The sequence below is a fragment of the Electrophorus electricus genome, chromosome 4, assembly GCF_041902795.1.
Source record: "Electrophorus electricus isolate QZ-2024a chromosome 4, ASM4190279v1, whole genome shotgun sequence".
NCBI lineage: Eukaryota > Metazoa > Chordata > Actinopteri > Gymnotiformes > Gymnotidae > Electrophorus > Electrophorus electricus.
The window spans coordinates 26,167,501-26,190,475 of NC_137500.1; the positions used below are offsets into that span (position 1 = coordinate 26,167,501).

The 22,975-nt window shown below is 45.8% G+C and overlaps 1 protein-coding gene across 5 annotated transcripts in view; it reads right to left on the minus strand.

Annotated features, from left to right (window-relative positions):
• Positions 1 to 22,975, minus strand: part of spock1 (SPARC (osteonectin), cwcv and kazal like domains proteoglycan 1) — a 185,425-nt gene that overhangs the window by 70,540 nt on the left and 91,910 nt on the right. For 2 of the 5 annotated variants that reach the window (XM_081712944.1, XM_027007197.3), the window contains exons 3-4: positions 19,856 to 19,901; positions 5,258 to 5,338 (exon numbers count right to left, since the gene is read on the minus strand). In XM_081712944.1, coding sequence (XP_081569070.1) covers positions 5,258 to 5,338; positions 19,856 to 19,901 — 127 coding nt within the window. Of the gene's footprint in view, positions 1 to 5,257; positions 5,339 to 19,855; positions 19,902 to 20,210; positions 20,258 to 22,975 lie in introns of those variants that run through there. The other 3 variants (XM_081712943.1, XM_081712945.1, XM_027007199.3) reach the window with 3 other exon arrangements.

The window sequence follows — 22,975 nt, forward strand, 5'->3', positions numbered from 1 at the left end:
GTGAATGTTTGCTCATTACTGCCTTCACACTGTGGTTGGTTCACTCCTACCAGCAACAAATCCTGAGCACACACATCCATTCTGTCTGACACTGCCCCTGAGAACAGTGAAGATGATCTCACACACACACACACACACGCACACACGCACGCACACACACACACACACACACACACACGCACGCACACACACAAACACGCACACACACAAACACAAACACGCACACATGCTGTCCTTAACACAACTACACACACACACACACACAGTCCTTAACACAACTACACACACACACACGCGCACACACACACACACGCACACACACGCGCACACACACGCGCACACGCTGTCCTTAACACAACTACACACACACACACAGTCCTTAACACAACTGCACACACACACACACACTGTCCTTAATACAACTACACACACATATGCATCTCAACACTATAATAATTCTCCATTCCTTACGTAATGGCCCCTGATGTGGTACCAACATGGCTGGACTATCTGCAGTTATATGACATGACTTTCATTATGTGCTGAGTTTGAGTGCAGATGCTTGTGCATGCTGACCTGTGTGTGTGTGTGTGTGTGTGTGCGTGTGTGTGTCTGTCTCTCTTTTGTGGTTCCGTTGCTCACAGAGCACAAAGACCTGGCGCTCTCCAGAAGGAACTGGAAGTTTCCAGAGTTTCCAGAATGCCCACACATCTCTCTGCCTGAGCGAGCAAAATTAGTCATCTCTTAATTATCAGCATTAGCATAGATCCCTTCTCATCTTTCTCCCTCTCTCTCCCTCCCCCAGTACCCATTAATGAATCATATGGAACTTCACTACTCATGCCAGTCTCAGCTGTGAGGAAAAACAAAACAGCGGCCCCTCAGCCTTTCAAAGTCAGGAGAGACAGAGCGAGAGAAGGAGAGAAAGAGGAAAGAAGGTAGAAGTGATTTAAAGACAGAGAGGGAGAAAAATAGTCCTGACTATAAGGGCTGTGTCCTTATTCAGGAGACAAGAGAGCAATATCAAGATATAAAGATCCTCCGTTGTTCTCTTCAGGCCGAAGTGAGTACTGAGTCAGTACTCACTTCCCACCTTTTCAGTACTCACTCCCCACCCATTCAGTCCTCACTCCCCACCCATTCAGTCCTCACTCCCCACCCATTCAGTACTCACTCCCCACCCATTCAGTCCTCACTCCCCACCCATTCAGTCCTCACTCCCCACCCGTTCAGTGCTCACTCCCAACCCGTTCAGTGCTCACTCCCAACCCATTCAGTACTCACTCCCAACCCGTTCAGTGCTCACTCCCAACCCATTCAGTCCTCACTCCCCACCCATTCAGTCCTCACTCCCCACCCATTCAGTACTCACTCCCCACCCGTTCAGTACTCACTCCCAACCCATTCAGTGCTCACTCCCAACCCGTTCAGTGCTCACTCCCAACCCATTCAGTCCTCACTCCCCACCCATTCAGTCCTCACTCCCCACCCATTCAGTACTCACTCCCCACCCATTCAGTACTCACTCCCCACCCGTTCAGTACTCACTCCCAACCCGTTCAGTGCTCACTCCCAACCCGTTCAGTACTCACTCCCAACCCATTCAGTACTCACTCCCAACCCGTTCAGTGCTCACTCCCAACCCGTTCAGTGCTCACTCCCAACCCGTTCAGTGCTCACTCCCAACCCGTTCAGCCCTGCAGGTCGTCTGGGGTCGAGGCGATGGGCCATGCTGGGAATTAACACAATTAAAACACGCTTTAGTCTTTTGTGTCCTCCTTCCTTTTCCTTTGTCCTAGTCAATCATGACAGTGACTCCAGTCATTTGGCACAGACAACACAGTTCCCTTCCCAGTCTTTAAATGATAAAGAAAAGACTGGTATTCTGGCTCAACAACAAGCTGCCCATTCCCACAAGCTTTGACTGCTATGTGACTACTTATCTCAATGCCATCTTGGCTCAAATGTTGTGCAACCCATGTGGCTTTGACAACTACCCAGCAGCCATTTTGGCTCGACCCACGCAATACATTCTCTGTGTTATGAGCAATAATGAGGCTATGTGGCCCCTGTCATTTCTTTCATCTCTCTATAGTGTGAGGCTTGAGTGGAGATGAACAGATTACGGGACAGATTACGGGACTATGCGGTCCTGAGCAGCTCTCATCTAACAGATGGTTCTACAGCAATGAGCCATCGAGTCCTGTGGAGCTCTCAAAAATCCTGCTAAAAGCTTGGAGGACATTTGGTTGCAAACAATCACACTAGCTACTGAAGTCCTTCTACGCGAGCGCAGGTCCACACTATCTTTGTGAAGTTCTGCCTTCTGTTGGCTAGGAGAGAAGAACATCTTCGAGCATGTGCCGTGCAAACATTTCTCTCAGAATGTTTCCCAAGTTTGATCTCAGTTTTTCGGAGCCGTGGTGGGCGGATTGGCCATAAGGGCTTTTCCAAGCTGCTGGACGGCCTGGCACTGAGCAAACTGGAACAAGCCCCTCCCACTCCCAGCCAGAGATCTCACCCAGGCTCACGGTTACGCTGCCATGGCTCCACCTTTTAACCAGACCAGACTCTGATCTGTCCACGCCTTGCTTTGTTTCACTGCATCTTTGTACAAGGCCAGCTTGCCACTTGGCATCACTGTAGGCAGGGTCTCAGGAGGTTAAATGCATGGACTACAGAAAAAAACCCTTTAATAAAGTGCTCTGCTCAGTCTGTCTTTAACACGCTCGGCTGACAGGTCGCTCTTGACCTTTTCACATTTTCCGGCAGGTTATTTCTTCTGGTTTAATTGGTGTTAAACGCAGGTTTGAATGCTTTCTCCTGAAGCTCTCCCATCATGCACTCAGCCCTGTTCGTGATGTCAGACACTGAGCTCTTACTAACATGAACATTTGATTTCAGACTAATCTGACCTAAACACCAATCCGCCAACGTTCCGATTCTTGTTCTTTGCCTACTTTTAAAGTTCATAAATAGTTTCTGCGTTATCAGACCGGGAAAGCACGGCACTCAGAAAGGCACGCTGTGTCGAGGGGGTAGATACCACTGGTGTTAATACGAAGGGACACGTGGTTATTTTAACAAACAGTTCCGACTGCAATCGTTACAGTTTACATATAAATCCTCCGTCTGGGAGATAAAGCGCATTTAAAGTGTTGGAAGTGTGTTTGTGTCACTGTGCACCGGTGGCGGGAGCGATGCGTTGCGTTCCAGCAGGGTTCCACGCTTCTGTGAAACGCCGCGGTGCGTTTTTAACGGACGACCGGTCTCTGGGCTCCCAGTGGCAGCCACGGCATGTTGTGTCATACGGGAGCAGGTAGGCTGGTGAGCGGTGGCATCTTGGTTGGAGGGTTTCCACCACACTCTATTTCTGGCTGGCTCTTCTGCGTAGGAGGCAGCGGACAGGCTCCACAGACAGACTGGGCTGCAGGGTTGATGCAGTTTGCTGTGGTTAATTAATGATGTTTGGAGAATCTCGGACAGAGAGGCGTTAGCCCGTGTGCACAGCCCTGCGCACCAAATAAAAAAACAACCTCAGAAACTGATTTATCTCACCGGCATCTCGTAACTTGTAAACACTATATACGGAAAGGGCTGTCAGGGCGTGTGTGTGTGTGTGTGTGTGTGTGTGTGTGTGTGTGTGTGTGTGTGTGCGCGCACGCGCGTGTGTGTGACTCAAACTGAGCTGTCTGAGTTAATAAGCCATCAGTCAGTACGCTCTTCCTACCATTACACTCACCATCCTGTGCTATAATATAATGCAGTGAGGGATCATGGGATACCGCCTGTATAATGAGTGTGACAGACCTGTGTGCGGCAAGACGCACGTCAGGGTGTGAGGTCACGCCAGGAGGCGCGCGGCTCCTCACGCCGTGGGTTCCTTCCCTGCGGGTTAATTAGATCAGAGTGGAGAACACTGCTGGAGGCCATTCTGGCTCATCACCACAGTCCATACACCCGCCCCAACTCAGGGGCGGGAGCTTAGCGCGTGTTCTCAGGGCTCCTCCGTCTTTCTCACGCTATTATCGATCGTGGGATCGAGAGTCCACGTGACGGCGAGTCCCTTCAAGCTCACTGCTCTTGCCTCAAAGTAAGCGTTCGTCCTCCGGGCCATAATTACCCGACGCGCGCCACGTTCCCAGAGCACTCGTCATTTGCAGTGACGTGGATAAGTGCACGTACTGATTGTGGCCGTGAGTTTTATGCAGAATCCACAGGACGAACTTATGCACAGCAGTCACAGGACGCACGGGCCCTCTCGGGACACATGTTGAAACTTTTACAGCCCTGGCATACGATGCTTCTCTGTCCTTGCTGTTCTCGCTTTCATTTCCTTTAATATTCTTAGTCTCTCTCTCTCTCTCTCTCTCTCTCTCTCTCTCTCTCTCTCTCTCTCTCTCTCTCTCTCTCTCTCTCTCTCTCTCTCTCTCTCTCTCTCTCTCTCTCTCTCTCTCAAGGTCAAGTATGCTAATCACATTTATCCTGAGGTACCTTACACTGAACCAGGTACGCGCACCTCCAGGGGTCAAAGTTCGTCTCCGCCACTACTCTATACAATTACTATCAGAGTGGGGCCCGCTGTCACCATGACAACTGGGATCACGTTTGCAGGAGACGTGTGATGGGGATGAGATGTGACTGGTGCTGGGAGACCAGGTAGTCTGGTAGCCAACAGAGGGCCCCAGACACTGGCAACGCTCATCTCCAGTAAATAACCAGTAAATAACCAGTAAATAACCAGTGACTACTTACCAAGTCACTCAGCTCAGGGCAGCAGGCTGTGAATTGCAGCCATCATGGTTTGTTCTTTTTGAGGCTTTGTATGGGAATCCCACACCACTTGTTCAATGTAAATCTGGCGCATGTGTGTTTGTGTTTGTATATGTATAAGCATGAGTGTGTGTGTGTATGATTGCATATGAAACCAGTAGGGTAGATAAGTTTATAATCCCTAAGCAAAGCAGACTCATACTCATACACACACACACACACACACACACACACACAAACACAAACACACACAACACAAACATGTCACAGGTGGCAAACAAATGCCAAATAAAATGTTTTATTCTGGAATATTAAATAGTGCGACCAGCTGGGAGACGATGTCCATCAGTGTATCTCAGATACAGACACACACATACACACACACCAAATCACACAGACTCAAATCAACAGGCATTTATATCATAACCAGGTCCAAGGTGACCACAGTGTAAGACACCCAAGCAGACGACTTGGTGTGACTCACCATCGTCAGTGCTCCATTTAGCCTGTAGGGGGCGTGGTTTGGACGGTGGCTGTCCATGTCTCATGGGCCTGGTGACTGACTCTGTGGAGCAGACAGAACACAGAGCACATACTGACGGATTTGACGGATCACCACTGGAGTCCAACAACAGAACAGCGGGACGGAATTGTGTATAATCAACTACCACCAGACATGAAGGCAGGTGCACACACACACACACACACACACACACACACCTTTAGTCCTTCAGTTGACTGAGAAGAACTATGACAATATAGAGGGGTCATAGTTCTAAAAGAACAATTGCGGCAGGGAGAACGGTTGAGTATGCTAATGATATGGTAATTTAATCTCCTAATTCATTCAGAGAAATACTTGTAATGCCAAGCACTACTTATGTCTAAAACACACAGACACTCCTGACATACACCCACCCCCTCACACCCACACACACACACACACACACACTTACACATACACACATTTTATCAACATCCAGGCCTCTCTATCTCAGAGATGAATAAGGCAAGTCCACTGAGTGTGTGTGTCTACACAGGTGTGTGTACAGTCCCTCCCTACACTGAGTGTGTGTGTCTACACAGGTGTGTGTACAGTCCCTCCCTACACTGAGTGTGTGTGTCTACACAGGTGTGTGTAGTCCCCTCCCTACACTGAGTCTGTGTGTCTACACAGGTGTGTGTACAGTCCCCTCCCTACACTGAGTGTGTGTGCCTACACAGGTGTGTGTACAGTCCCCTCCCTACACTGAGTGTGTGTGCCTACACAGGTGTGTGTACAGTCCCCTCCCTACACTGAGTGTGTGTGCCTACACAGCTACACAGCTGTGTGTACAGTCCCCTCCCTACACTGAGTGTGTGTGCCTACACAGGTGTGTGTACAGTCCCCTCCCTACACTGAGTGCGTGTGCCTACACAGGTGTGTGTACAGTCCCCTCCCTACACTGAGTGTGTGTGCCTACACAGGTGTGTGTACAGTCCCCTCCCTACACTGAGTGCGTGTGCCTACACAGGTGTGTGTACAGTCCCCTCCCTACACTGAGTGCGTGTGCCTACACAGGTGTGTGTACAGTCCCCTCCCTACACTGAGTGCGTGTGCCTACACAGGTGTGTGTACAGTCCCCTCCCTATACTGAGTGCGTGTGCCTACACAGGTGTGTGTACAGTCCCCTCCCTATACTGAGTGCGTGTGCCTACACAGGTGTGTGTACAGTCCCCTCCCTACACTGAGTGCGTGTGCCTACACAGGTGTGTGTACAGTCCCCTCCCTATACTGAGTGTGTGTGCCTACACAGGTGTGTGTACAGTCCCCTCCCTACACTGAGTGTGTGTGCCTACACAGGTGTGTACAGTACCCCCGCTACAGGTCTCTGTCTTTCTCTGTGTTGACCCCCCTACACACACACACCTTCAACCCCTGCTCTCCATCTCTCCATCTCTTCTTCTCTCTGCCGTTCTGTCAGGCACCGCTGGGCTGGTAACCAAACCCTCCCCACTGACAAACAAACAGCTGACAATAAGAAACAGAAGAAAAACTAAACCAATTTCCCCAACGTCAGCTCCACCCATCTTCCCCGAAGGTCTGTCTGTGAGACGGAGCAGTAAAAGAGACCATCTCAAGCAATCAGCGTCCACTGTGTCCGCCTTTGTCTCTCTTTCCATCTGCCTGTGTTTCTCTCTGTTCTCCTCTCTGTCTATCTTGATGAGTCGGGCTGTTGTTTGGGCTGGTAGGTCATTCCAGATGTGGGTTGGTTTGGCCCTCTGTGTGGCTCTGACCGGTAGCACCGCGTACAGAAAAACAATTTAGCCCCGAATAGCTCACCCACTCTCATGTGTTTACCCCTGCAAACATTCTACAATCCAATGTTTTTAATTAGCAAGCTTCATTTTTGGAAGTGTGACGAACGCCCGAGTGCCGAAGGGCGTGGAGCAGGACGCACAGACTCCCGTGGCTGTGAAATGCATTTAATAAGACGCAACGTAGACAGTAACTGTGGCACTCACGTATACCAGTAATGGATAACATAACTTCTACAATTAACACGGACAGCTCACACGTAACTGAAGACACATATACAGATACACAGGCACAACAGCTAAACAAACATTAAGAGCTACACGAATACGGGCATTAACATTATACGCAGATGGTAACAAACAATGACCAACAGTGAGGGGAGCTCCAACAGGGGTTTAAATAGCCCAACAAATACTGACACTTAGCCCTGTACAGGTGCGTGCCCTCATGGGGGTGTGACCACAAACGAGAGTAGCCCCCCCGTGACTTGTGGGGGGGGGGGGTCCCATGACAGGAAGACCTTGTATTTGCCAGTTAGTGACCAGCTTACTTTTATTTTATTACAGGATGGTTAAAAACCATTTCCAGCCATCAGACTTCACATCCTGTTTAAATATTTGGTATTTCCTTTATGTTAAATTGCACCTAAATGTTAAGATGAGGGAACAAAAACCAAAATAGCTCCATCACTGCCAAAACAGAAGGAAGCATTAGCAATAAATGTCCCCCATGTACAGATTTACCAGAACCCCCATGGTCAACATGGCCTTGGTCCAGCATACGTGATCTCAACACCTTACTGCTGATTCCTACTCCTGCCTGCCCATTTGATAATTAAATAACCCCAAAGCGATTGATAGCAACCAGAATATGTTAACAGAATTACGCAGCAGCCAACACTGCTAAACTTGTGCTGCAGAAAACACATTCAATCGAGTGTTCGGTGATCTGTGACGGAAGCAAATTTGAAAAGAATCTTCGAAACCTTTAAGCCAGTTTCTCACAACTAAAAGAGGGCTGCTTAGGTCTGAGGTATAAGCAAAAAAAATATATATAGACATATAAATATAAATAATATTGCCCTTGAATTGCCCTGGATAGAGAGAGAAAGAGACAGAGGAGAGGCTAGCTATCAGAACACTGCATCAAAAGATGCTTAATCAAACCATGCAACATATTTACTGAGACATACAGACTTCACCTGCAGTTAAACACACACACACACACACACACACACACACACACACACACAGAAATTGCTGCAAATTTTGCCGTGAACCATCCAAAATCAAAGCTAACTGTTCAGCAGAACAATTCACACTGAGACTGTTAAACTAAAAATGCAACACCAGCATTCTTCTTTCCTCTCCCTTTATCTCACACTCCTCTCTTCCTCTCCCTCTCTCCTCCCTTCCTCTCCCTCTCTCCTCTCTTCCTCTCCCTCTACCTCCCCCTGATGCTGTGTGGGGTTGTGCTGAGTTGGCACTGTCCAGTAGTGAGTGGCCCAAGGCAGTTGATTGAGTGTGTTTGGAACCTCTCTTCTCTTGACGGCCCACAATACACTTGTGGTTCACCCCCCCACATGCACACACACCGTCATACAGCCCACACTACACCTGTGGTTCACCCACACACACACACACCGTCATACAGCCCACACTACACCTGTGGTTCACCCACACACACACACACCGTCATCCAGCCCACACTACACCTGTGGTTCACCCACACACACACACACACACAGACACACACACACACTGTCATACAGCCCACAGTCCGGCTGTGGTTCCCCCCGCCCCACACACAGTCATATAGCCCACAGTACATCTGTGGTTCACCCCCCCCCCACGGTTACACAGCCCACAGTACACCTGTGGTTCACCCACACACACACACACACACACACACCGTCATACAAGTACACCTGTGGTTCACCCACACACACACACACACACACACACACCGTCATACAGCCCACACTACACCTGTGGTTCACCCACACACATACACACCGTCATACAGCCCACAGTCCGGCTGTGGTTCACCCCGCCCCACACACAGTCATATAGCCCACAGTATATCTGTGGTTCACCCCCCCCCCCATGGTTACACAGCCCACAGTACACCTGTGGTTCACCCACACCCACACACACACCCACACTGTCATACAAGTACACCTGTGGTTCACCCACACACACACACACACACACACACACACACACACCGTCATACAGCCCACAGTACACCTGTGGTTCACCCACACCCACACACACCCACCCACACACACACAGTCATACAGCTAACAGTACAGCCCTGCTGTGGTTCACCCACCCACACACACACAGTCATACTGCTAACAGTACAGCCCTGCTGTGGTTCACCCACCCACACACACACAGTCATACAGCTAACAGTACAGCCCTGCTGTGGTTCACCCACCCACACACACACATAGCCGCTGCAGCCAGACGCCACCAGCCAACTTCATATGAGAGCCAGAGAGAGAGAGCATGGGATGGGATCTCACCATGGGGTCTGTGCATTCCTGTGTGTGTGTGCATGTGAGTGGGTGTGGGTGTGTGTGTGTGTGTATGTGTGTGTTCATACGTGTGTTTGTGTGTGTGTGCGTGCGTGAGCATGTGTGTGCATGGTTGTATTCTGAGAGATAAGAGAATAGACTCTATAATCCAGTTCTCTGATTCCTGCATTACAAACCCTGACTCCACAGATCCACATATATACACACACACACACACACACAACCTATCCACTCCTGCTCTCTACTACTGGAAACACTGGTGCACACGCTTCAGTCCGTCTGCAGGAACATGTCATCACGCTAAAGAACACCGCTGCTAAACAATCAACTCAAGGGGCAGTGGTAGCTCAGTGGTTAAGGTACGTGACTTGTAATCGGAAGGTTGCTGGTTCAAGCCCCACCACTGCCTTTAACCCTCAATCGCTCAAGTTGTACTCACTCATAATTGTAAGTTGCTTTGGATGAAAGCATCTGCTAAATGCCTTAAATGTAAACCTGTTCATACCTCAAGTGAGACATAGTAGACTCCTTTTATACATGACTCCAAGCTAAATATCAATACCACCACCAGTCTGGACATGCACATACTGCTCCAAACGTTTGCTTTTGGTCCTGCCAAAGCCCCCAGTTGCTATGAGACCCGGAAGGGAGCTGAGTGTGACCTGTCTCGCAGTAATGCTGAATCCCTGCGTTAAGATCAACATTATGGTCACAGCACTGTAACCGGCTGCGTCTTAATCTCAAACTGCATTAGCGTCCTTTAACCTTGTGGCGCGTTAACGCTAATCTCCGTTTCCCTCTCCACTTCCTGCCTCATTCTGGCTTTTATCTCCGGGGGCCGTTATTAATCAGGGGAGCGAGGCGTTCAGGCCTGCAGGGGAATAAATCGATGGGCGTTTGACTGTGGATAAGGCCTCTTTACTGCCAGGGGGCTAAATTGGCCGTTATATCATTAACTGGACACTGTGTTCTTGCAATGACCTTTAGAACAGGTAGATGCACACTTTTGCCCTGGTTTAATAGATGTGTTAAGGTAGAAAATGGAGAAGAGAGAGAAATAAAGAGAGAGAGAGAGAGAGAGAGAGAGAGAGAGAGAGAGAGAGAGAGAGAGAGAGAGAACATGAAGAAACAAGAGAGAGAGATATACAGTATGCATGTGTTAATAGTACATGCAGTTGTTTCACTCATGGGTGTATGTGTATATGAATGGTTTTTCACTGTAGTTAAATGTGCTGTGTTTGCCTGTGTATGTGTGTGTGTGTGTGTGTGTGTGTGTGTGTGTGTGTGTGTGTGTGTGTGTGTGTGTGTATATAAAGGTGTGTGCAGGACAAATAAATGGGAACAGTCAGGCAAATGTCAGGATATGGCTGACATTTTAATGGCTACACAGTACAGTTTATATGAAATCGCATATTGCTTCAGTCAACATCTAGCAGAGAGAGAGAGAGAGAGAGAGAGAGAGAGAGAGGGGGAGAGAGAGAGAGAGAGAGAGAGAGAGAGAGAGAGAGAGAGCGTGGGAAGGGGTGAGGGTGGAATGCAGACAGAGGAACATTAGGCGCAGACTCCTTGTTAGCTGGTATTATGACGTATAACAGGTGGTGGTGGTGGTGAAGAGAGACGCACGCTGGCGTCCCCTCTGTGCAGCCTGAATGGATCAGCCCTTGATCTGTCATCTCCAGAACAGATCACAGAAGAAAAGGCTTTCTGGAGGAACATTGCTCTCACTTCACACACATGCAAGATTATCTCCTGCTCTCTTTGCGTGCCTACATATTTGTGTGTGCTTATGCTTGTGTGTGTGTGTGTGTGTGTGTGTGTGTGTGTGTGTGTGTGTGTGTGTCTGTGTGTGTGTGTGTGTGTGTGTGTGTGTGTGTGTGTGTAAAATGGATCTAAGCAGTATATTCGAGTGCAGTTATTTTGATCTGTTTGCTAAGAAGTCTTTTGAAAAAAGAAATGTTTTAGCCGGGTTTCCACTTAAACTCTAAGGAAGGAAAACTTTTTAATTAGCTCTGCCCAATTAAATAGTTAAACATAACAAACACCAAAAAAGGAAGAAAAAAATCTATACATTTGACTTAGCTTTTTGCCTAGCATGTCAATACGAGCTATATTCTAAAATCAATGTTTAGCCCTAAGAGACCAATCAGATGTTTCAGCATTGACAGAACGGCCAATCAGATCGGCCTGGTTAAGGCTTATACAACAGCGACTGGACATGACTTTACTTGACCAATCAGATCTCTCCCTCCACCACAGCCAACCAACTGAAGAAAAGGGGAGGGTCAGGCAGACTTTTCTGAGCACAGTGACTGCTCAGGGGCTAAAATCAACCACAACTGTTTGCTTCTTAACCTTGAAGTTCCAGGAACCGGTTACATGTACAGCTAGTTCCTAAAGAGACCTCATGGATATCCCCAGGCATATAAGACATATTGACTTCCTCACTTCTATGCCACACCATTACCAGGAAATGTCACGGTACGCCATTTGTCCACCTCTTTGTATAGTTCTGAATTATTTGTAACAAAGCTGCAATTTGTTTGAACTGCTTAATCAGATTCTGTTTGAAACCTCTTGGCGCTGCTGTGTCTGGGTGTAGGTCACAGTGTCGTATCCGTGGCGATGTTTGTTTTTCCAGCGCCACCTGCTATCACTGTGAGCCTCTGTGAAACACGCCTAAAAGTTCAGTCTCTACGCGGTAGTCAGTCTAGAGATTCGTGCTCCGCTGTTCGTGTTTTTAGATGTTGCTGACGTATGACGTCTATGTGGACCGACTTGCCACGTACTCGTCCCGGTGTCTCGGGCGACCGAGTTCCTCCCGCTCCGATGGAATCTGGGCCATGTTGGTGTCCCGCAGCTGCAACGCTTGGCCACTCTAATGAGAGCGCACGTATTGCCTTGGTTATGGGCGTGCTAGGCGGAGCGGACAGAGTGGGGGGGGGGGACCCCTTCCTTCCCTCTACACGCTCTTCATTCTCTTTATTTCCTACTATTTTCCTGCAGGGCTTCACTTCGTTCTGCTTCAAGAGCGATGGTTAAGAAATCAGCCCCTCCGATACAAACTTTATCAATGTGTCAGACTATGAGGCCTCTCTCTTTTCACCTCATCACCGATTTCTTGTAAAAACTCTGAATGCATGAATATATTAACAAAGGGCTGATTCTTACAGTGCAGTTCCCTCTCTGGAATCTGATGGTTTGATTTGTGTCGCAGGCTGACGACTGATCGGCGATTCCCCTCCAGGTGTCTCATTTCAATCTAATCCATTTATTGTTGTCTCTCGCTCGTTCTCTCTCTCTCCCAGTCTGGCTGAGACGGACGCGGCATCAGGTGCCACGGAGCAGAAAAGCCTCCTGAAATGAGAGCGGCTGTCAACGAGGCCTTCGGTGTGGAATCACACTGATTGTCCTTTTAAAACCCTCGTGTTTGACAAGGGGAGATGCGAGAGACGCAAAGAGGACAACAGAGAGGACAGGAGAGGTGAAAAAGGGGAAAACGAAGTGTGTGTGTCATTGTGTGTGTGTGTGAGTGTGTGTGTGTGTGTGGGACTGACTGCCAGAGATGGATGGAAATCCATCCCAAGACCTATAACAAGGTCTATAAGGCCTATAGCAAGACACTAGACTGGGGAAACATGCCCACACACACACACACACACGCCCACACACACACTCATGCCCACACACACACACGCCCACACACCACCTATCACCATTAAACTGACATGCACACAGAAAAGCCTCATTTACTGTGTAATTACACTGACATTTCTGTACCCAAATATGTTTTGCACATCCCGGGCCAGTTTAGTCAGGGAAATAGCTGCTATTTTGTCATGTACAGTCATGGCCAAATGTTTTGAGACTAGCACAAATTTTGGTTTTCACAAAGTTTGCTGTTTCAGTTTTTATGGTGGCAATTTGCATTAACTCTAGATTGTGAAAAGTGATCAGATGAATTGCAATTCATGCAAAGTCATTCCTTGCCTTAATCACAACTTAAATCACAAAAATTATTGGATTCCAGCCACTGCATTTCAGCCCTGCCACAAAATGGCCTGCCAACAATATTTCAGTGATCTTCTTGTTAGCTCAGGATAAAGTGTTAACAAGGACAAGGCAGCTGATATCACTCTGTCATGCTGATTAGAAGAGCAGACTGGTTGCTTTAAAAGGGTGGTGGTGCTTGATGTTTTCTTCTGTTAACCATGGTTACTTCCAAGGAAACACATACAGTCATCATTGCATTGCATCAAAAGGGCTTCACAGGCAAGGACATTGCTGCTTGTAAGACAGCACCTAAATCAACCATTTATTGAATCATCAAGAACTTCAAGGAGAAGGCTTCAGGGCACCCAAGAAAGTCAAGCAAGCGCCAGGACCTTCTCCTAAAGAGGATACAGTTATGGGATTGGGCCACCACCACTGCAGAGCTTGCTCAGGAATGGCAGAAGGCAGGTGTCAAGAAGGGCATCAAAGAAGCCACTTCTCTCCAAGAAAAACATCAAGGATAGGCTGACATTCCGCAGGAAGTATAGGGATTGGACTGCAGAGGACTGGGATAAAGTTATTTTCTCTGATGAATCCCACTTCAGACTGTTTGGGACATCTGGACAAATGATTGTCCGGAGATGAAAAGGTGAACGCTACCATGAGCCCTGTGTCATGGCAATAGTGAGGCATCCTGAGACCAATCATGTGTGGGGTTGGTACTCATCCAAGGGAGTGGGTTTGCTCAAATTTTGCCTAAGAACACTGCAATGAATAAGGAATGGTATCAAAACATCCTCCAAGAGTAACTTCTCCCAATGATCCAGGAGCAATTTGGTGATTAACAGTGCTCTTTACAGTATAACAGAGCACCATGTCACAAGGCGAAAGCAATAAAGTCGCTCGGTGAACAAAACATTGAAATTTTGGGTCCACGACCAGGAAACTCCCCAGATCTGAATCCCATTGAGAACCCTTAGTCAATCCTCAAAAAGAGGGTGGACAAACAAAAACACAGGAACTGTGATCAACTCCAAGCACTGATTAGACAAGAATGGGCTGCCATCAGTCAAGATTTTGCCCAGAAGCTGATATCCTTTGCTTGAACTGGATGTATATGTCAATAAAAAGTTTTCAAACCTATGAAATGCTTATAATTGTGCTTCACTATACCATATAAAACATTTGACAAAAGGAACTAAAAAAGCTCTCAAAACCTTTGGCCATCTGTAGTTTATATATGAGTGTCTGTGTGTTGTGTGTGATGTTTTATGTGACATATGCACATGACTCACAAGTACGCATTTGTCACGAACTTGTCGCACACAACCGGACCATGAACAGGCTGCAAATACAAAAGACCATCTGCATAAATGTTGAGAAAGTAGAAAGAGTTTAAAATATCACTGTGTGTGAGAATGTGTGTGTGTGTGTGTGTGTGTGTGTGTGTGTGTGTTTGACTGTGGTAGAACACTGTCTGCACCTGTCAGTGAGTGTTTCCAAGGAAACAGACTTCTTCCTGAATCAACACATGTACTGATAATTACTGCTGGGGCCAAACACACACACACATGCACACACACGCACACACACATGCATACACACACAGAGACACACACACACTGACTGCTGGTTTGAACAGTTGCATTCTGCATCATCCTCATGCTGGTAAAATCACAAAACAAATTTTCTTAAACTTTATAAACTTTTTATTGTTTTGCACAATCCAAAAGTACCTTTACGAATAATCAACCAATTTTTGCACATTCGTGTATTTATGTGTGTGTGTGTGTGTGTGTGTGTGTGTGTGTGTGTGTGTGTGTGTGTGTGTGTGTGTGTGTGTGTGAATTCATGTTCTGCCAGAACAGACTTGGCCTGTGTGCCACAGCCAAACAGAGCACAGTGCACATCAGCACTCATATGGAGCTAATGAGGAGATTTACAAGGTCTAAACACACACACACACACACACACACACACACACACACACAAAATCTAAAACTGACCTGATTAGGTCTTTTTTTAAGGAAGTGTTTTGCTGGGGTTTGCAGTGTAAGACTTCATTGCAGTGCTTTTCCTTTTGGTATCCTCTCTCTGTCTCTCATTAACAGTGGTCATGTCCCGTGTTTATGTGCCTGCTAGCTCCATTGCCCTGAGCAGCTATGCCTGATTAAACTGTCTTTTGGCCCCTTTCTCTCCCTGTATTTTCAGGGTAGCCTAATGACCCTACACAGAAAGTGATGCTGCAACCAGCTTCCCCAGCGTCGTATGATGGACGTGCTGCGCAGCTTCACTAAACGACTCTGAAATTTATCACAACCAGAAACAGCAGAGACAGAATCTGTGTGTGTGTGTGTGTGTGTGTGTGTGTGTGTGTGTGTGTGCGCATGAGAGAGTGAGAGAGATAGATAGAGAGACTGTGACAGTAAGGAACAGTCAAAGAAAGTCTAACATTGTAAGTTACACACTACTTGTTATCTGTCAGATAAACTATTTTTAAATTTCGGTTAATATACACACAAACAAAAAGACTGTGATAAGTGTCTGTTTCTATGTGTGTGTGAGTGCTTCTGTGTGTGTTTCTGTGTGTGAGTTTGAGTGTCCGTGTCTGCGTGCTTGTGTGAGAGAATGTGCATATATAGGGGCAAGAGCTGGAGTGGAATCCTTGCAGTGTGGCTTAGACGATGTCTTTGTACAGTTCCAGATAAGAGACCAGCCCAGAGGGGACCATCACTGACCTTTTTAGTCATAACATACTCACTCTCTCTCTCTCTCTCTCTCTCTCTCTCTCTCTCTCTCTCTCTCCCCCTCTCCTCCCCCTCTCCCCCCCCCCCCCTCAGATGTTGCATATCAGACAGAACATGTCGAGGCTCTCCCGGGGCAGTACCAGGTCAGATTTCTCTGCTGTTAGAGTGCTTCGTGTGAGCCTGCATATCTGACAAAACACAGTATGAGTCAGTTCCTTCAGGGCACAGATAGCTCCATCCGGCCCCGGACCACTGGAGCGTCCGCTGTCCTCCCACTCTTCTGGGAAGCATAGCCTCTGTCTGAGGGCACGCACGCACACTCACGTGTCCTATTTCACTTGGGTGTGAAGTATCCCCCAAGTGAGGTCTCTTCAAGTATCACATACCGATTTGCGAGGTCTTAAAAACAGGCAGCTCGCCAAGGTGTTGAATATCACTCACCACCATGCCTTGTACTCGGCTCCTTGGGTGCTGTCCAGGGTGCTGAATATCACTCACCACCATGCCTTGTACTCGGCTCCTTGGGTGCTGTCCGGGGTGCTGAATATCACTCACCACCATGCCTTGTACAGTACTTAGCTCCTGGGGTGCTGTCCACGGTGCTGAATACCTCTCCACACCATGTCTTGTACTTAGCTCCTAGTGTGCTGACCAGAGTGCTGAATTTATAATGTCACATTCTTCTGCTCAGATTTCAGCATTTTTAAAATTCATATTCATTCAATTATTTCATATATAATAATGTCAGCAGACGTAAAAAGTTGTGTTAGTTTTAATATATTTTCTAATTGTACATGTACTTTATATACTGTGTATTTTCATTTTAAACATGTATTAGACATCTACGTCTCACGTGTGTGTGTGTGTATGCCCTTGAATGCTCGTGGTATGCTATTTATACACAATATAACTCATGTTATATTGTTTCTATAGTGATGACAATGTTTCTATAAAGAACAGACAAACTGTATCTTGAACATACCATGAAGACCATGCAAATGTTTATGCATGTGTGTGTGCATGTGTGTTATACAACCACTCAGCCTTCTTGGACAGAACACTCTCTTAACATATCACAGGCCTCAGCTGATGTGTTTATGCAGCTAAAGGACAGTTTGCCATTAACGATGTAGTAATGTAAGCTACAAATAATGCAGCTTAACTATTCTATGTTAAAATCTTCACTAAGAAGTTCAGCATTAAATACACTGAACTACACTAATCACGCCATCCAGTTCACTTGAAATGCTCGGTGTGTAAGCACAGAGCAGAGCAAAGTGTCCCATGTGCTGCCATTCCCATTAGCACACACTGACACAGAAACTAAAGACTTTATTATAGGAATGAGCAGCCTATTAATACCAGGAGGCCATTATGTTCGCACTGTTCCCACTTAGTAATGGGGCAATTAAACTGTATGAATCAGTGCAGTGGGTTCAATGTATATAGTCTATAGGTGCTGTGCAGTAACATCATGCACTGTGATGCACTGATCTGAGATCAGCTATTATTGATCTGCTGCGAGCCTGTTATCAGGAGAGCCTCACAAGTGCGACGCTCAATTTAAACTACAATCAGTCCTTTTTGTTTCAGCCTTGTGCTCACACTCTTACACCACCCTCTCCTCTGGCCCTGGTCTCTGTGTCTCTCCCTGCCTCTGCCACACTACCTCTCTCTGTGCCTCTCGCTCACTCTCTGTTACACACACGCACACATGCAGACACACACACATACAGTGAACCCTTTAAGGTGTAGTTAACCTCAGAATAACTCTGTTGGTTAAATTAGGTTGACTAATTTAATTTGCTTTTTTTTCCATAATTACCCTCTTTAAGATCAAATTAAGGTTCTGATCCCACCCATTACAAATCAGAGAGGCATTGTAATTGGCTTAGTGAGTGTGCAAGCGTGTGTGCATGTATATGTGTACATGTGCATTTGTGTGTGTGTGCGTGTGTGTGTGTGCGTGCATCCGAGTCTGCATGTGCCTCAGGATGTGTTTATGCATACTAGTTCTTACTACGAGTACTCATAACACATTACTCATAACACATTACACATAACATATTACTTATTACTCACTATGTGTTACTCTACACATTACTCACTATTTGTTACTCATTACTCACTACTTGTTACCCATTACACATTATTCACTACTTGTGACAAATTACTCATTACTCACTACTTGTTACTCACTACGTTACACACTACTTGTTACTCATTACACGTTATTCACTACATGTTACTCATTACACACTACTCGTTACACATTACACACTACTCGTTACTCAGTACTCACTACTTGTTATTCATTACACATTACTCACTACTTGCTACACATTACTCATTATTCATGACTTGTTACTCATCACACATTACTCACTACTCATTACATACTACTTGTTACTCATCACTCACTGCTTGTTACTCATTACAGACTATGTCACTCGTTACACATTACTCACAACTTGTTACTCATTACTCACAACTTGTTACTCATCACACATTACTCACAACTCGTTACACGCTACTTGTTTCTCATTACTCACTGCTTGTTACTCATTACAGACTATGTTACTCATTACACAATACTCACTACTTGTTATTCATTACTCACTACTTGTTACTCATTACACATTACAGATTATGTTACTCATTACTCACTACTTGTTACTCATTACGCACTACTTGTTACTCGTTACACATTACAGATTATGTTACTCATTACGCACTACTTGTTACTCCTTACACACTACTTGTTACTCATAACTCATTACACACTACTTGTTACTCATTACACATTACTCATTACTCACTACTTGTTACTTATTACTCAGAGTCTTGGTCAGTCTGTGGATTACTGTGGATATTGTAAAATGTAAAAATTAGAAATTTTGTCTGAATCTTCAGAGTTCTGGACTATAATTAATTGTATCTGGTAGTGAGAAAAAGAGGGGGTAGATGGAGAAAGAGAGAGCAGAGAGACAGAGATGAACAGAGGGAATGGGACAGAGAAGAATACAGAACGTGAGTGCACAGGTGCACAATGAAGACAGAGCAGCAGACGACCTTGGCACCTCAGCAACCTTGACCTTTCCTCCTCAGCCTCTGTCACCCAAGACCTTCACGCAGTGAATGTAATGATGTGAAGTTCAGCATCTTCACAGTGAATGAACCACTTGCCAGAACATGTGAACATCAGTTTGCTTTTTTATGAAACAGAAGGCATTTATTTGGCCTTATGATCACTGAAAGCCTTTTAATTAATTACGCTCAAATCTAAATTTATCTTCTTTAGTCGTTTTTTGTCTGTGTATCTCTCTCTCTCTCATTATTGATTGGTTGCATGTGCAGCACGGACAGAGATCAATAACATGAAATGGAAACTCTGCTGTCTGATTGGAGCCTCTTTATGTGATTTATGTGGAAGGAGAAAAGACAAAAAGGACATTTAGAGAGAGGGGGGAACAACTCACACGCACACACACACTCCTCTCCTACCTTTGTCCTGGGCTTTGTTAGGTCCCCACATCCTGAAGTAATCATCCTATAGAAAGAGAGCAATATTTAGTTCTCAAATCAGCACTCAGTGAGTAGCTTAACTACAAAGATCTTTAATAATGATCTATGAACGGTGGCCTTCAACAGAGTGAAATCTGATTTGTTCCAGAAAGCAGGATGTGACAGCCCTGCCTCCACCAGGAGATATAGGCCCTATCAAATAGGTTTGACTCAGCAAAGGCAAAACTGGCAACACGGATATTAAACATACATGGAGTAACTTCTGAAGTATATAATTTCCATCAGTCACTTAGATGAGAGCAATGGGGCTTGAACTGGGGGAGAAAAAACCCACCTCCATCCTCACAGAGGAGAGCTGATCAATTTCAGCAGTCAACTGCACATCCATGCAAAAAAGAAACCCCATGAGTCAGTTCATTTCAGCACTGAATACACACACACACACACACACACACACACACACACACACACACACACACGCACCCACACAGAAAAGAACACACACAAGCACACACACACTCACATATACTACACGTACACACACAAACAGCCAGGCAAACACACACACACACACACACACACACACACACACACACACAGCATTTGTATTGAAGTGCAGATGTATCAGCAGAGCTTGGATATTTAGTACGTGTCCGCTAAGTAGTCAGCCCTCTCCTCTGTGATTCCCCCAGACTCTTAGGGCTTAAACCAGTGCACTAACATTCCCACTGATCCCAAACCACAACTATTTCCAACAGGGCTGAATACACAAAGACACTGGCCCATTATTCTAGACACCTCTAATAGAGCAGACAGGCCAGCTACATGAGCCCAGGGAACCTTCAGATCTGGACGGGGTTTGATTCACCAGACTGATACTTGTTTTTCCTCTTTATCTCTCTGACAGAGCCAATATGAGTCTCGTAGCATATTAGCCATTGCTGAGGTGTTTTAGCTCCAACGGCGGCAGCATCTTGAACCATGGGTTCACGGACGCCACCACCCGCCGAAAGCTTAAATGGAAAAGTCATTAGGGTTGTTTCAGCTAGGAAGTGATGTGTTGTTGCTGAGTGAGATTGCAGAGTAATTGCATTCATGGAAAACATTGCAGTGGAAATTGAGTGATCAAACACAGGCAAAGCAAATCAGACTATAAGCAGACTATAATCAGACTGTAGGATTACAGCATTTGTCAAGATGAGTCGGTCACTTTACACACTTTGCAGGAGCCTATCAGGGAAAGAGAGATTGAGTATGTGTCTGGTTTGAGAGAGAGAGAGAGAGAGAGAGAGAGAGAGAGAGAGAGAGAGAGAGAGAGAGAGAGAGAGAGAGAGGAAAGTAAATTGCTTTGGCATGAGTTGTTAATTACAATTTATTCCAATAAAATTCCATTTGAATTTGAGAGAGTGAGATAGAAGGGGTTAGGATTGGTAGATTAGAGGAGCAGGTAATCTGGAGGGTCAGGCTGGTTCTGGACCAAGGTCATATCAAATGAGGCAAAGAAGTGAACCCTGGCCAATGGAAGCCTCACTCTGTTTCACTGTCTCCCTCTCACCCTCATACATCCTCACTCTCTCTTTTCTCACTCACTCATATTTACTTTATTACATATTTAAACTCTAGTTCACTCACTCTTTCCCACTCTCTCTCATTCTTTCTCTCTTGTCTCTACGCCCACAAAAACTGCTTGTGAAGTTATTCTCATCCAAACTGAACTGAGCTCGGATGATCAGAAATGGCTCTCATCCAGAATGTCATTATTACCATTGAGAAAAGAGGAGGATAATTAAACCTCAAGTTACTCTTCTCCCCCAAGGAGCTCATTGCATCTTTTTTGCTGATTTGCCTTTAGGTGAAGCTGAAAATGTGTTTATTTGACTATAAACCTGCCAAATTGATTACAGTTGGCAGAATAGCATGTGTCTTTGGTAACTGGACATTTAATGTGATTTAAAGAGGACCTAATAAGTTTTTCCCCTTTCTTTTAGTGTGTTATTTATCTTCGTGTGCATGTAAACAGTCTGCAAAGTTACAAAGCTCTAGGTACACACCAGTGTGTAACCCTCTCCTAAACAAATCACTTCATTCAGCTGCCTGAAACACCTCACTGGAATTTTGGCCAGTTTCTTTTTTTTATGTGGTGATGTATTCATATAACACTTTGCATACTGCCGGCCTACCAGCAAGCTTGGCACACCCACACACAACATAAAGCAAGTACTAAACACCAGGAAGAGCTGTTGGGTTTTGCAGCCAGCCATGTTGAGAAGACGCGGTTTGAATTAGGAGAGGAAATCTCCACAAACCACAAAGAGGTCAGCAGTTGAAATTCTGTTTTTATTTTGGATATCTCTAGCACACCGTACGCTTATCAAATGAACTTCAAGGTCCCTTTCTTGCAGGGAAGGCCATGAATGAAGATTCTTTCTCCTGCACTATGTGGAGACTTGAACAGTAGCAAACAGGTGCAAAGGCTTATTTCCCAATTTGATTAATCTAAGCAATGGTAGAATTTGACCTAACATCTGATTAACATTACCGTGGCAACAGATTCACCAAAGTTACTTAGCTAGCAAACTCGCAAAGGCAGTTGATTCCCTTCTGTGAAATTGTGGACAAAACTCCCCTTCCTGGACTTAACCTCCAGAAGGACAATTCCAAATACAGCCAGACGTCGTCATGTTTTATCATCAAGGAACAAGCAGTGAAAATTGCTTCCAGATTCAATAGGAATTCAGCAGGAACAACAGGTTAGGATAACTCCCAATAAGCTGGCATTTTACATTTTAAATGTAGGTTATTTAAACAGCACAGTTTCATTAAAGAAAAAAGTTCTAAAAATGAAATGCTATATTACTGGTTCAACCATTAACCATACCACCTTTAGTTTAGATAATTTAAATTCAAGGTTTCTGCACACAGAAGATTACATATTTCCTTTTTGCATGTGATCTCTTTACTAACATACATGACATCAAGGTATAATTATGCATTTACAAGGCTAAAACGCACCACTGACTTCGCTAGTTTGTTTAAACTCTGCACCGCTGCCTTTATTTTGCCATCAGCTCGAAAAAGACCCTACAGAAAGGTTCAGAA